Source organism: Myotis davidii, unplaced genomic scaffold (assembly GCF_000327345.1).
Source record: "Myotis davidii unplaced genomic scaffold, ASM32734v1 scaffold1525, whole genome shotgun sequence".
Lineage (NCBI taxonomy): Eukaryota > Metazoa > Chordata > Mammalia > Chiroptera > Vespertilionidae > Myotis > Myotis davidii.
This window is the reverse complement of record NW_006296279.1, coordinates 995,379-1,011,084: the sequence shown is the minus strand read 5'-3', so window position 1 is coordinate 1,011,084 and position 15,706 is coordinate 995,379. Positions and strand designations below refer to the sequence as shown.

The 15,706-nt window shown below is 35.3% G+C and overlaps 1 protein-coding gene across 4 annotated transcripts in view; it reads left to right on the top strand.

Annotated features, from left to right (window-relative positions):
• Nucleotides 1-15,706, top strand: part of LPGAT1 (lysophosphatidylglycerol acyltransferase 1) — an 83,833-nt gene that overhangs the window by 58,799 nt on the left and 9,328 nt on the right. For all 4 annotated transcript variants that reach the window (XM_006771270.2, XM_006771269.2, XM_006771271.2 and 1 more), the window contains exons 5-6: nucleotides 1,509-1,782; nucleotides 5,224-5,350. In XM_006771270.2, coding sequence (XP_006771333.1) covers nucleotides 1,509-1,782; nucleotides 5,224-5,350 — 401 coding nt within the window. The remainder of the gene's footprint in view (nucleotides 1-1,508; nucleotides 1,783-5,223; nucleotides 5,351-15,706) is intronic.

The window sequence follows — 15,706 nt, the reverse complement described above, 5'->3', positions numbered from 1 at the left end:
TGTGCATCAGAGTGTCCTGTTAGCTTGACTTTCAATTTTTTTCCCCTGAATGTATCTACCTCTCATCAATGTTCCATAGTCAGATGCCATCAAACTCCTTTGTCTGGACAACTGCAAAAGTCTTCTAATTTATCTCCTTAATCTTTTTGTCACTGGAGCCAGTAGATTTTTTTTTCCTTTAATTTATCTTTATAGCCCTAGCAGGTTTGGCTCAGTGGATAGTATCGGCCTGTGGACTGAAGGATCCCAGGTTCGATTCCATTCAAGGGCACAATGCCTGGGTTGTGGGCTCGATCCCCAGTAGGGGTCGTGCAGGAGGCAGCTAATCAATGATTCTCTCTCATCATTGATGTTTCTCTATCTCTCTCCCTCTCCCTTCCTCTCTGAAATAAATAAAAAAAATAAAAAATTTAAAAAATGTATCTTTATGTTGAAAGTATTACAGATGTCCCCTTTGTTTGTTTGCTTTTTCCCGTTGACCTTTGGTGCATGGGATGACACAACAACTGAACCACACTGGCCAGGGCTCTCTGAACCTCTTGACCCTCTCTGTGCTCTTATTCTTTCTTCCTAACACTTCCGCCAGTTGAATTTTCACTCATTTACTATCTTCCCCACTTGAGTAACGTCCATGAGGGTCTCTTCTCTATCTCTAGTGTGTAGGGTTTCTGGGAAACCCCCAGGGGGGCTCGGCTGCCTGTCACAGTGTCCAGTAACGCAGGCAGGGTTGAATCATATCAGGCATTTATTGAGAAGGCCAACCACCAAGAAGACAGGGAGTTTACAAGCATCCAAAACTTGTCTTGCAGCAAGGTGCAGGGGCAGGATTATAAAGGGGAATGGTTAGAGTGAGGCTGAAATGCAGCTACATAGAGTCCTGGAGGTCCGCAGAGTTCAGCTATTGTTCTTGGTCATCAGTGATGAGATGATGTCTTGACTCTTGATGGGGTTGGCCTGACTGTGCTTAATGGTTTGTTTGCTTGAGGGGTACATTGTCCATTGTCTGCAGTTGAGTCATCTTCTCAATCACTATGTTCGTGATCAAAGAGAGTGCACCAGCCTAAGAAATGAAACTTAGAAAAACTTAACCCTCTGTTCACATAAGTATATGTATTCTAGGATTTTTAAAGTAATATGATTATTTTTCAGGTTAATTCATTAATTCAGGTGTTTTATCAGATTATAAGTCCTCCTCCTGTCAGTAGGACTTTGCTTTGCAAGGAGGAGCACTCAGTAAAATTTAAAGTTTGAAACAGTCACAGAGTTGATGAATGAATGAACTTTCAGGGGCAATAAGCAATTTTTTCCTTTAGAAAGAAGGGTTTATTTATATGATACCGATAACTTCTTTTTACCATTATGGTCAAGATGGGCTTAGGTAAGTTGAGGGAAATCACCATTCCAGTCTATATTATTGGATTTTACTTTAGAAGCTCTTACCACTATTTAATTTTATAGCAGTTTCATGTCAAATGTATCTATACTTATTATGTGTGTCTACCTTCTAGGGAAAATCTCATCGTGACCAACAGCTGCTTCTTCTCAGGAAGCACCTAGAAAATAATTATAGGAACAGAGATCGAAAATGGATTGTTTTATTTCCAGAAGGGGGCTTCCTCAGGAAGAGGCGGGAAACAAGTCAGGCATTTGCCAAGAAAAAAAACTTGCCATTTCTTACACATGTCACTCTGCCAAGGATTGGAGCAACACAAATTATTTTGAATGTTCTTGTGGCACGACAGCAAAATGGAAGTCCAGCAGGAGGAGATGTTAAAGAATTAGGTATGATGGTGGTTAGCATTTTTTGCCTTTGTTGGAATTAAGGAGTTCCAGATGATAACGTTGTTCTTTTCTATATTTATACTTTTTGTCAAATAGAAATGATACTCAGAGAGAAGATGAAATACAATGTTAAGGGTTTTTATTTACAAAGGTAGTTCATGCTTATAATAATTCATCCAAATAATACAGAAATGCATGAAGTCAAAGTTGTCTTTTCCTTACCTTACCTATTCTTACCCCTGGCGATTCTCACTGCTACAGTAAAAGCTCCTGTAAATATATTTACATTTTTGTGGAAGTATTTCTTTGGTGTAGATTCCTAGAAGTGGAATCGCTAGAGTAAAAGACATAGGGGAGAGAAATGACTAATTTGTGAAACTAAAAATAGATATACAAATAAAAGTAGTAATGAAGTTTTTTTTCACTTATAAAATTTAGAAAGCTTTTTTGTTTGTCTTTAATACAGAGAATGAATTTAATACAGTTTGGCATTATTTAGGAACCTTAAAATGTTGATAAATGACTCAGTTACTCACTGCAAAAAATTCTTATTAAAAGGAAATAATCTTTACTTTCAACAATAAAGATAAGTTAAAAGAAAAAAAAAAGAAATAGCCTGAAATACTGGCAAAGCTTATTACAGCATTATTTATAACAGCAAAAAAGTTGGAAATAGCCAGAGGGGAAACAGGATAGGTAATTATAAAGTAGCCATACAACAGAATACAACACAGCCTTTACAAATGATGTTGGTATTTTCTTGGCATGGAAAGATACTTATACTCTCTAATGTTAATGGACTGGGAGGAACATACAACCCTGGTGCAGACCATCTGAGCCCAAAAGACAGAAACAATAAGGCAGTAGAAAATGAGTGAAAGATATCAAAATGTTAACTGGGATTGCTTCTTTGAGTTGTAACATTATGATTTTTTTTCTCATTTCTTTTTTCTGTATATTTTAAAAAATAATGAGTATATATTACTTTTATGGCCAAGAAAAGGTAAATCACACTCAAAGATGCAACTGCAAATCTTAGACATAGCCTGGTGAATTGTGAAGATTTGCAGACAGTTTGTGCCAACAACATGAAGACTGTTATGAGCAAGTTTAAGACACTGTGACAGTTTGGTGATAGAAGCTGAAAGAAACTCAGTAGGCCTGTTTCCTTAGTAGCATTTTGCTATTTTTTAAAATATTCTTTAGACAAAGTAAAAATAGCAATGATAGGCCCTCAGAAATATGTATTTTTAAATGACAATAAGGACTAGACATAGAAATAATGTGATATTACACTGAGTTTTCCTTTTATTTGTTGTGTTGTTTTTTTCTAAGCAACTGCTTGGCAGACAGCTCTCTTAATCTTTCATCATCTATTAAGAAGACAACTTATTAAAAAGTCTTTTAATAGAAAAGGAAGGTTCAGAATAGCTTTGCTGCTAGAGAGACACTGTGGCAATGTCAGCCAAGCCAAAACTTGAAGGCGAAGGACTTCCAAGTAGGATTTGTTGCACTCACTAGGACTGGTGTTTTTAAATCCTTATATCTAGTCAGTCCCCTGTGATGTTGTAGATCTCAAATGTAGGGACAATTTTCACACTGATTACCAATGATGAAGAAAAATGTTTTTTTTCCTTGGGAATGAGACTACTTCTGCTTATAACCAAAGCGAAGTAGTTTATTCTCTTACCTTAATTAAAATTTTTATTCTGTTTAGGAAAAATAAGATATTCTAGAAAATTGTGTACTCTAAATCTAGTTTATTTGTATTTTACCATTTTTCTGTCTATGTTATGGTATTATGTATTTTATTTTGTTGACGGTCCATATTAGCTATTTAGGGATTTATTTCATACAAACACACCTGTCTTTGTGTCTGTTTTAATATTTAATCCATACACATTTCAAAGTTAAGTTGTGTCTAATTAACTTTAAATGATTAGGTTTTCTTTGTTGACTAGTATTGTATCATTTAATAGATATTAAAAAACAATTCTTGCGATCCCCCCCCCCGTGGTTTTATTATAAAATTTTTCAAACATATGTAAAAGTTAAAACATTTTTTTAATATTTTTATTGATTTCTTTTTACAGAGAGGAAGGGAGAGAGATAGTTAGAAACATCGATGAGAGAGAAACATTGATCAGCTGCCCCCTGCACATCTCCTACTGGGGATGTGCCTGCAACCCTGGTACATGCCCTTGACCGGAATCGAACCTGGGACTTTTCAGTCCGCAGGCCGATGCTCTATCCACTGAGCCAAACCGGTTTCAGCAAAACATTTTTATAGTTAATATCTATGAGCTGACCAACCAGATTCTGTAATTAACATTTTATTATAATTTGCTTTATCATCTCTCTGTCCATCTTTGTATCTATCCATGAGTCAATCTTGTTTGTTTGTTTTTTAATGCATCTCAAAATAAGTTGCAGAGATTAGTATACCCTTCAATATTTCAACATGCATGTCATGGGTAGCTTGTCAAAATGTGTTTTGTTACATAAACTCTGTTCCTTTAGCACTATGTTACTAAAAACATTTTTTAATTTTTTATAAGCATTACCCCCCTCAGGATGTTGCCTAAAAAAATTTAAGCATTTAAGTCCACTTTATAATTATTTGACATACAAAAGTAAAATACCATTGATTCCTTATGTACATTTGGACTTAGGTTTGAAAATAAGTTTTCTTTTTTAGGGATCTCACATACCTCAGATAAAAGATAGACATAAAACGTTAACATCTGGCTATCAGCATTCTCTGTGAAGATTCCCCTCTAATTCTTGCTCAAATTGTATTCCATGCTGGCAATAAAAACAGCACTTCCATTCCCTCTCACACCAGTAGTTACCTGTTATACTGACCAGGGCAAATAGTTTATTGCTTTAGTTGTATGTAACTTTTGCTACAATGGAAGGAGTTTTTTGGTTTTGTTTCAAACAAGACCAGCAACTGACGATCATGTGTGTCAATAAAATCTTTACTTTTATTGCCTTATTCCAATATTTATTAATGTCTCTCACAAACGTTGGTGTTCATACTATATTGTGTTATATTTAGTGAACGTTTTTGAGGCCATTTTTGTGATGTGATACTTTAGCTTCCAACCTTTTCATAGTCCAGTTTTTTATGAGTGATAAAATATAAACAATTAGACATTGGTAGTGCATAGTAAATAGTATTGAATACTTGAATGATACATGTCCAATACATAATAGTGCTGTGATTTGTTAATTTGTTTGAAATCTATTTTATAATATAATAGGAAATTCTTCATTCTAAATGCATCATATAGAACAGTAATACCAAAATTCATCCTGTTTTCTTAAAGCAAAAGTTCTATCAATATGCTTTATACTCCTCAAGTAACCTATACTGTTGTTTGTTGTAAATAATTGAAAAATTGACCCAATTTTAAGTTGCTTTTTCTTTGTTCTCAGACAGCAGATCAAAAGGTCTCCAGTGGATAATAGATACAACTATAGCTTATCCCAAAGCTGAACCCATAGATATTCAAACCTGGATCCTTGGATATAGGAAACCGACAGTCACACATGTACATTACAGGTAAGGATTCTATATTAGTACTGAACATATATCCAACATAAAGCACTATCTCAGAACAGTGTGATGTTTCAATATTAAATTTTTAATCCAATTTTTTTTCTGTTCTCAGAAAGATTGGCTTTTTGTTGTTTCTAGTTGTTTGGTTATATTTTTAAAATTTTAAACAAAGATGAGATTTGTTTTTGAGATGTTTTCAATTACAATAAGATTTTAAAATGCAACATTAGAAATCATATATACACAGATGTGAAAGATATAAATAACTGGCGTTAGATCTCTTTCTCTTTAAATCTAGGGAGGTTGGTAGGAAAAACAAAACAGCATTGATTGCCTCAAGTGGGAAATGGGTGCCCAGAGAGATAGAAAAAGGTGATCTGGAAACTATAAATTTCACTGAAAAATAGTAGTTTTGCTTAATGTGGGCTACCTAATCTTCACCTATAGGCAGATTTTAAAAACTATTCATAAGTGTATTTTTTTTCTGCAGTTAAGCATAATTTATCTTGAATATTATTATTAAGCCATATGGTGCAAAAGCCAATTTTGCTTTACATAATGTAGAACAAGTATTTGTTTTCTTCTTAAACTCGGCTAATTTAGGATAGAGAGATAGAAACTTGGATTGGCTGCCTCCTGCACACCCCCACTGGGGATTGAGCCTGCAACCCCAGCACATGTCCCAACCAGGAACTGAACCGTGACCTCTTGGGTGGACACTCAGCCACTAAGGCACACCAGCCAGGCTAACTTTTTTTTTTATTATTAAATAAAGCAGGCAGCCCATCCTAGGATCTTGATGGCCAGAGGTTCCCTGAGTTTCAGTGAGTGCATTGCTTGAGCACCGAATGATATACTGATTAAAAAAGTATTATAGAACTACAAAGCACCTTACAAATATAATGTACTATTACTAAGATATATAAAGTTACATGTATGGATTATTGCTAAATCCACTATTAGTAAATGAATCTTCCCCATAGATTGGATGTAAGTCACTTACTACTTAAAGATAAAAAAATGTATTTTCTTATTCCTGACTTTTTTTGTGTGTGACTTCCCAATATTATGTATTGTTTAACTAGGGAAATATTTGTGATTAGTTTGCTTACAACTACATTATTGATCTTTTTCAAGAGTAAAGCTTGTTTTAAAATAAGAGGAACTAAAGGTTTAACTCTGGGAAACATTTGAAGGGAACAACTTTCCTCACCCTCTCCCCTTTGTATTCCTGTCACACTGGAAAGCAGCTTCTCCCTATTAAAGAAGTAATGGGTGCGGTGTGCTGCTGTTAAGGAGTTAATAGGAAAATTGAACATGATTAGATTTTAATCACATGGGCACGGTGTTTATAGGGATAAAAGCAAAAGTAACCCCTGTCCTTCAAATAAATGTCTGCTTCACTTCAAGTCAGAATAGTGAGTTAGATAAGCTGATTGTCTTGTGCAGAAGGAGCTTACAATTTCATTGTCAAAATCTTGAAAAAAGATGTAACCGTGAGTGTAGTGGCATAGCTAGATTACCAGAAGCAGGTGTGTGGCTTTCATGTCTGATTTGATTGGGACTTTGGTTACTTTGGAAAAGGCATTCAATTAGAGACTTTGGGCAAGAATTTATTTTCAGTTTTGAGGGGAAATTAATTCAGAAAAGGAATATTTAATGTTTTTTAAGAAACTATGCTCACTAGCAAAAGTGGGCAAATACTAACATTTTGATATATTTGTCTCAGGACTTTATTTATTAATAAAAGAAATAAAGCATTTCTAGTAAAGTTCCCATTGTTTCCCTTCCCAGTTCCATACCCCTTCCCTCCTACCCTTGAAGCCACTACCATCATAAATTTGGTGGGTATTCTTTCTGTTCTTACACTTTTATTACACAGATATGTTTATAATATATAAAATTGTTTTGTATGTTTTTAAAAATGTATATAACCATACATGGGTATGTCATCTTGCAACATGTATTTTTCCACTCTGTTGTTTACTAGGTCTTTTTATTTTTACGTTTATGGCTCCCTTTCATTCATTTGAACTATAAACACTATTTAACTATTCTATTCCCATTATATGATTGTCAAACCTTACCTATTCATTCTGTCGTTGTTGGATACATATTTTCTCTGTCTTTTTGCTATTATAATAAGTAATATTGCAGTGAACATTCTTATGGCTGGTGTGGTTCAGTGGTTGAGCGTTGACCCATGTACCAAGAGGTCACCAGTTCAATTCCCTGTCCATGCCTAAGTTGCAGGCTCAACCCCGGGTAGGGGGGTGTGCAGGAGGCAGCTGATCAGTATTTCTCTGACATCAATGTTCTATCTCTCTATCCCTCTCCCTTCCTATTTCTCTTTTTTTAAAAAAATGCACTGCTATGAAATATAAGATTAGGGTTAAGGTACAGTCTTCTTTGAAAAATTTCATCACTATTGGGAATCTAAATGGTTTACTGATTGGTGTCTGTCTTCCCTGTTTAGAATGTAACCTCCATGAGAGCAGATACTTTGCCTGTCTTGCTAACAATTATATATTAGACTAATGCTAAAGTTCATGCTCTCTAGACATGCACTGTCCAGTGGTAACAGCCACTAGCCACATGTGACTGTTGAGCACCTAAAATGTGGCTAGTCTGATATGATGTCCTGTAAGTATAAAATACACATTGGATTTCAGAAACTAGTAAGAAATAGGAATGCAAAATATTTCATTAATAATTTTTGTTGATGACATGTTGAAATGATACTTTAGATTTGGGAAGGTGATTGGAGGATTAAATTTTTAAAATGCTACTAGAGAAATAACAGCAGGCTGAGCAATCCCATGATCTGCTGCCTGCAAGCTAGACAACCAGGAAAGCCAGTGATAGAATTTAGTTTGAGTTCCAAGGTCTGAGAAGGGGTGGGGGAAGAAAAGGTGATGGTATATAAGTCTATCTGAGTCTAAAAGCCCAAGAACCAGGAACACCAATGTCCTTGGGGCATAAGGTGGATGTCGTAGCTTAAACAGAGAGAGTGGGCTCACCCTTATTCCAACTTTTTGTTCTATTCAGACCCTCAATGGATGGAATGAGGCCCACCTGCGTAGGTGAGGGGAATCATTTTTACTCAGTCTACTGATTCAAATGCTTATATTCCAGATACACCCTCACAGACACACCCAGAAATAATGTTTTACCAGCTATTTGGGCATCCCTTAGCCTAGTCAAGTTGACACACAAAATTAACCACCACAGTAGTCTACATAAAAACCCAAGAAACTGAGTTCAACATCTGTTTATGAAGTTCAGTAATCTTGACAAAAAACCATTACAGAACAATCAATGGTATCCCTTTGTCCTGACAATAAATTAGAAAATGTAAGTTAAAAAAATACCACTCTCAGAAGCAAGAAGACTATAAAGTATCTACCAATAAAATGTAACAAGAAATGTATAAGACTTTTATGAACAAAAATAAAATAATTTATTGAAGAATATAAAAGGCCTTGAATATAAGTGGGAAGAGATACTATGTTTGTTCATAAAGAGGAAGACTCAAAATTATAAAGATGTCAATTATCCAAATTAATCTATAAATTTAACATAATTCCAATTACATTATATCCAGGAGGATGTAGAATCAGAGTCCAGGAGGATTTTTCTGGAAACTTAACAAAGTGGTTTTAAAATTTATTTGAGAGAGTAATGATAAATGAATAGCTAAAGTAGTTTTGAAGATGAATGAAACAGAGGCATTCTTCCTACCAGATATCAAGACTTAGCATAATTAGAACAGTGTACTATAAGGGCAGGACCAGATCAATAAAAAGATTAGAAAATCAAGATTTATTTTGGAACTTGTGTATGATTGAATAGGCATCACATTTCAGTGGAGAAAGAATGAAGTAGTCAATAAATGAAATGGTTTGGGACCATTGATTCTACATATGAGGGAGCATAAAATTGAAATTTCACCCTTTACTATATCCCCAGGTAAATACCAAATAAATTTTTACCTCAACATCAATGATGAAACTCTAAAGTATTGAAAGAAAATATAGGCAGCGCTTAGTGTTCTCATAGTAGGGTAGACCTTCCTTATAAGACACAAAAATCCTAAGTCATAAATCATGAAGGAAAAATACAAATTTGACTGCATCAAAATTAAATACAAATTTGCATCAAAAGCAAAAGACATCACAAACGAATTTAAGGTGTTTGAAATGCACATAGCAAGGATTCACATTGAGTATACATGTAAAGAGTTTCTATAGATCAATAATTATTTATATTAAGTTTTGGTGAGGTAGAGAAAATGAAACAAATTGGTGCAGCCAATTTGAAGAACAATTTGGCAGTATTATAAGTTCTAACTCTATGACATAACAGTTCTACTTGGGACTCTATATACATTCCAGAGAAAGACAAAGATATTAAAACATCATTTTTAGTAAGAGTAAAAAATTGGAAGCAACTTGAATATCCACCAGTAGAGGAATGGCTAAATAAAATGTACATTCTTCAAAGGAATATACTAAACAGAATTTTATATCTGAGTGGTTGACATCTTTAGTGGGGTGTCTATACTCATCTCTCAAGCGAAACTGTCCTAAAAATATGTACTCCACATAGCTTTCCCAGTCTAATTATTGATAGCAACTTCCATCCTTCCCGTTATTCAGGTAAAAAACATTGGTGTTACACTTGTCTCCTCTCTTTCTCTTATATCTCACTCAGTCTGGAAGTCTTTTTGGTTCTATATGCAAATATGTATCCTGGATCTGACTACTTTCTTTACACCTTGGTCCTGGCCACCATCCCCTCTACCCAGCTCTTAGATCACTATATAATCTCCTGATTGGTCACCCTAATTTTACCCTTGGCCCTCTTAGTGTCTATTTCCAGAGTGGTCTTTTGAAAATCTAAGATCATGTCAGCCTCAGGTTCAGAATTCCATAATGTCTTTACCCATCTTAAAAGCCAGGAGCCTTACAGTGGTGTCTAAGGCCCTGCTTAACCTGTGTCTTCCCTCTGACCTCATCTCCGACTACTTCTTACTCACTCCCCTTTGGCGATGCTGGCCTTCTTGCTGTCCTTGAACATGCCAATTATGTTCTTGCCTCAGGGTCTTTGTATGAGCTTTTCCTCCTCCTCAGAGACTCTTCTCTTGGAAAACTGCAAGGCATGACAGTGAATTCAGGATGATTTCCTAATTATATTTCTTACTCGAGGCCCAGTGCACGAATTCGTGTATGGGTGGGATCCCTCGACCTGGCAGCGATTGAGGCCTATTTGGGGGGTCTGCCAGCTGAGGGGAGGGGCCGCAGGAGGTTGGCTGTGGGAGTGCACTGACCACTAGGGGGCAGCTATTGGTCTATCTGTCGTTCCGGTCATTCGGCTATAACAGTTGCTTAGGCTTTTATATATATAGATGTAGATATATAGAGATAATTGGTAGTTAAATGGTGATATTCAAAGTATATCCCATAGAGGTAGTGTCATTTCTTAGATACCAGAATTAAGTTCTGAAAAACACAGTAAATGAGAGATCGTATTAAGATACATATTTTTTACATATGAACACCTTTGAAATGAGGAGGGATCTTAAAATTAGTATAATACAACATTTGTTATCATTTAATTGGATATTTGGCATGTAGCACTCCAAACAAGCCAAAGTCCAAAAAGTAATTGCTCCTTGTCTCCTGCCCCCTTCCAAAAGGCCAAACAGTAACTTGCCATATGGTTGGTATTCAGCTGTTGACTGTGAATGCCTCTGGGGAAGGGATCTTATTTTTCATTGTATTATTTAGATTTTTTTAATGATATAAATGTCTTCTTCAGTTTTAAAAATTAACTGAAAAAAGAAATTGCCCACAGAATTTAAAATTTTGCTTGAATAATCATTTGAATCATTACAACAAAAGCATTTTCATCAGATATTTATAAGAATTTAATAGGTTCACATTTAAAATGCATATCCCTTAATAGACACTAAGTAGACCTTACCCCTTTAAATCAAGGATATTGAAATACTTAAATGATATAGTCTAAGAGATGTTCATATGCTAGTGTTTTATCCAGAATTTATTTTTACATTTATTTTCATTAAAGTATACATACAATATTGCATTAGTTTCAGATATACAGCATAGTGGTTTGACATTTATATACCTTACAATGTGATCACCACAATAAGTCTAGTAACCACTTATTACCATACAGAGTTATTACAATATTATTGACTATTTTTCCTATGCTGCACTTATATCCCCTTGATGTATTTGTTTCTTAACTGGAAGTTATACCTCTTATTCCCCTTTATCTGTCATTCATCCCCCGACCCTCTTTCTCTCTGGGAAAGATAAATTTGTTCTCTATATCAATGAGTTTGTTTCTGTGTTGTTGTTTTTTTTTTTGTTTGTTTATATCTTTAGTTTTTTTCTATGCTGAGGCTTTTTCTGTCATTGCTTATAATTATTGCTCATTTCACCCCTACTCCTGCTGTTTAAAATGTGCCTTTTCCTGTCTGCTTTTCTTTTTTCTTTAAAAAAATGTTTTTATTGATTTTGTAGAAAAAGAAAGGGAAAGGGAAAGAAACACCTACGTGAGAGAGAAACATTGATCAGCTACCTCCTTTGTGCCCCCTGCTGGGGATTGAGCCTGCAACCAGGGCATATGCCCTGACTGGTAGTGGAATGGGTGAACTTTCAGTTCATGGGGCAACCTGCAACAAACTGAACCACTCCGGTTGGGCCAGTCTGCTTTTCTTAACTCTTTTGTTTCCTATTTCTTTGCCTCTGTGTTCTAGCTTTTTTTCTTTCTTTTTTTTTTTTTTCTGGAAAAGGCTGGACATTTTAGTCATTTGTCACTGTTTAGAACTTCCATTTGGAAAATGCAGTTACACATTAAATGTAATCATCAAATTTTTAGTTCTGCTTGGCTGTTTTTATTAATGTTTACCACCCACAAGTTCTTTTTGCTTTTCTGCACCAGCAGATTTTTTTTTCACTTCCCTTTAAGAAAGTAAAACTCTTTTCATATGTTTTGTTAGTTTATTTTTATTGTTGACACTATTACAGATGTGCCCATTTTTTCTTCTTTGCCTCCTCCACCCAGCCCCACTCCCCCTTCCCTCTGGCTACCACCACACTGTAGTCTGCGTCCAGGGTTATGCATATATGTTCTTTTGCTAATCTGTTCACATTCTTTCATTGGTGGTAGCCATTCTGGCAGTTATGAGGTAGTATCTCATTGTGGTTTTAATTTGCATCTCTTTGATGATTAGTGACTTGGAACATTTTTCCATATGTCTATTGACCATCTGTATGTCCTCTTTGGAAACGTGACTATTCAGGTTCTTTGCCCATTTTAAAAACTGGATTGTTTGTCTTCCTGGTGTTGAGTTGTGCAAATTCTTTATTTGTTTTGGAGATTAACCTCTTATCAAATGTGTCATTGGCGAGAATATGTTCTCCCATACAGTGGGTTCCCTTTTCATTTTGTGGATGGTTTCATTTGCTGTGCAGTAGCTTTTTAGTTTGATGTAGTCCCATTTGTTTATTTTTTCCTTTGTTTCCCTCACCCTAGAAGACATATTGGCAGAAATATTGTTCTGAGAGATGACTGAGATTTTACTGCCTATGTTTCCTTCTAGGATTTTTGTGGGGTTTTTTCGATTTACATTTAAGTCTTTTATCCGTTTTGAGTTTATTCTTGTATATGGTGTAAGTTGGTGATCTAGTCCAGTTTTTCCATGTGCATGGTCTATCCTAGAAAATGTTCCAGTTGCTTTGTGTCCTAACATGTGGTCTGTCTGCAGGCTGATGCTCTATCCACTGAGCCAAACCGGCTGGGATGAGTTGGAGATTTTTTAAAAACCTTTCTATGAATCTAGGGTGTAGCTATAAATATTATATGTTAGTATGTTGAGGAAGAGGCCTGAACAGCTTATTTCAGGACAATGGCTCAAAGCAAAATTTCTGGGAATTGAATACTGGGAGAAATTCTCGCATGTTAAATTGGACAGTATCTGTTCTTGTCTGCAAATCTATTTGTTGGCAAGTAGTTTCTGCGTTTCTGAGTTATTCTTGTCACACTAACCCTGGTGGTGTCAGTTAACAGTGCCCATGGTTTTGATGTCTGACTACAGATGGCATCTCATAAAGGTTTACGCTGGCAGATTACTTTCAATTCAGTTCATCAAACTCGAGTTCCCACGAAGGAACAGACACTGATTTACACATTGGGTATGCAAAGATGACTATAGCAGGGCCCGATGGAAGACACATAAGAAAAGAAATAGAACACACACGAGTAAGCATAATTGCAAAGGACAGAGTTGGCACTGAGAAGGAATTAACTGTGTACGAAGGAAGAGGAGGAGGGGGGCCGAGGACAAAGGAGTGAAACAGCCTCATCCTTGTCTTCCTCAGGAAGAAGTCAACGAGTCCATTTTAAATGGGATGATCCAGAATAGTGGAATTGGCATGTTTCTGTGTAAGCAATATGGAGGTGATAGCAAAAAAAAAAGGGGTTTCTGGGAGACAGGTATCTGAGGAGGGAAAACAGGGCTACTATTTTTCATTGTGAACCCTGTGGTACTATGACTTTTGAAAACTACATGCATATTGTTACCGGGTTAAAAAATTTTTTTTAGTGTTAAGTTCTATTAACTCTTAGGCCATTTCAAGTGATGTGTTTTTCACGTGTCTCGATTACACATGGGGTATGCAAAGAGGAGTATAGCAGGGCCTGATAGAAGAAACAGACACACATACCCCTTCATTTAAACTTACACAGAAATTCTTCCAACTTCTTATACTACACTTACCATATTCCAGTTGTATGTTATTTGTTTACTTTTCATATCCTGCTGCTAGATTATTATGCTTTTGAAAGTAGGAACATTTTACCTTAAAACCTTCAGTGCTTTTTAGCTCCTTACATGCAGTTGGCAGAATTGAATTGAGGGGTTTAAACCATGTTGTTTGTTAACTCACATTTTGGAGCCTTGTGGCATGAAATGTTCTTACTCGAATTTATAGAGGTGTCAGCTGCTAAGCATTATTTCCTATCTTTTTGTGAAAGTGTAATTTACTGGTGTTCTGAAATCTGATTCTATGGATATTGGTAGACAACTATGTACTTAAGAGTTCATTCTGGATTACAGATAATGAGAATTTTTATTTCTTGAAATTTAGGAGCTAGTTTCTCATTTGGATAGCTATTGGGATTGTAAAGATTTATTTCTGTTTTTTTACTTATTTGTTTATTTAATTCTAAGAGGACTGGTATTCAGTGCATTTGATACTTTGTCCTATTAGGGAATGATTAATCCTTTTAATATTTTAATCCCATGGTGCCCAAACAATCAGTAGATGGCTTTGGAGGAAGCATTTCGTCTGCCCTCCTATTATTTCCTAAGGTAAGAGAACGTCCAAGCTATTCTAGGCAGATGGTAGGGTAGGATTTCTTTTAAAACATAGCCCTACTCCCACACTCTCCCCCATTTAAAGTGATAGATACTTCACCAACCTCACCATGTTCTTTCAAGAGAGTTCACTTTGGTAAACCCAGACTTCCTCTGTTTAATTCAGCCTTACTTTTCATGTCATTTTTCTACTTATAAAGATGTTTTAAATACTGTTTCAAGATATTCATTCTTTAGCCCTGTGGCTCTTTATCCTTAGGTTGAGAAGGCCTGATTTTACATTTACAGAAATAGAATATATTTTATAGTCAAAAAATTAATACAAATAATTCCCCAAATGCTGGTTCTCAGTGTGGTAGAGGTGAATAGTTTAAAAAGTGCTACTTTTATTGCAAAACTTAAAAGTAAAAAGTAATTTGTAATTCCATTTACTTAAAAAAATAAATCTGATTTTTTAATTTTAAAACATTTCTCAGATTTTTCTAAAAATATAAATATTTAAGGACATTTAGTCTGAAGAAAATAAAACAAATGACTAAATTTCCTGAGTAGTTACATTTTCTCTATAACTCAGGACACCTTCCCTGTGCTGGAACTACAATTTGTGAGGTTTTATTCTGCTTGGACTTTACCTCACATGTACATATTTCAGGGGTCTACCAGAGATGTGGGTGGGGTTTAGACTCAGGAAAAGAACAGCTTCCAAAAATCCACATAGTACACGAGAGTTCATTAACCTTTTCCTCTACTTTTGTGCATATTATACCATAGTACAAGTTACCATAGTAATTCTCATAGAGTTAAGATTCTCATAGAGATATGATATTGCAACAATAAAACAATAATAGTATACTATAAAGAGGAACACTCAAAGAACTCTTAGAAATTAAAAATATGATAAAATGAGTGAAAACCCAATAAGTTTAGATATTAAATAAGAAATATCCCAA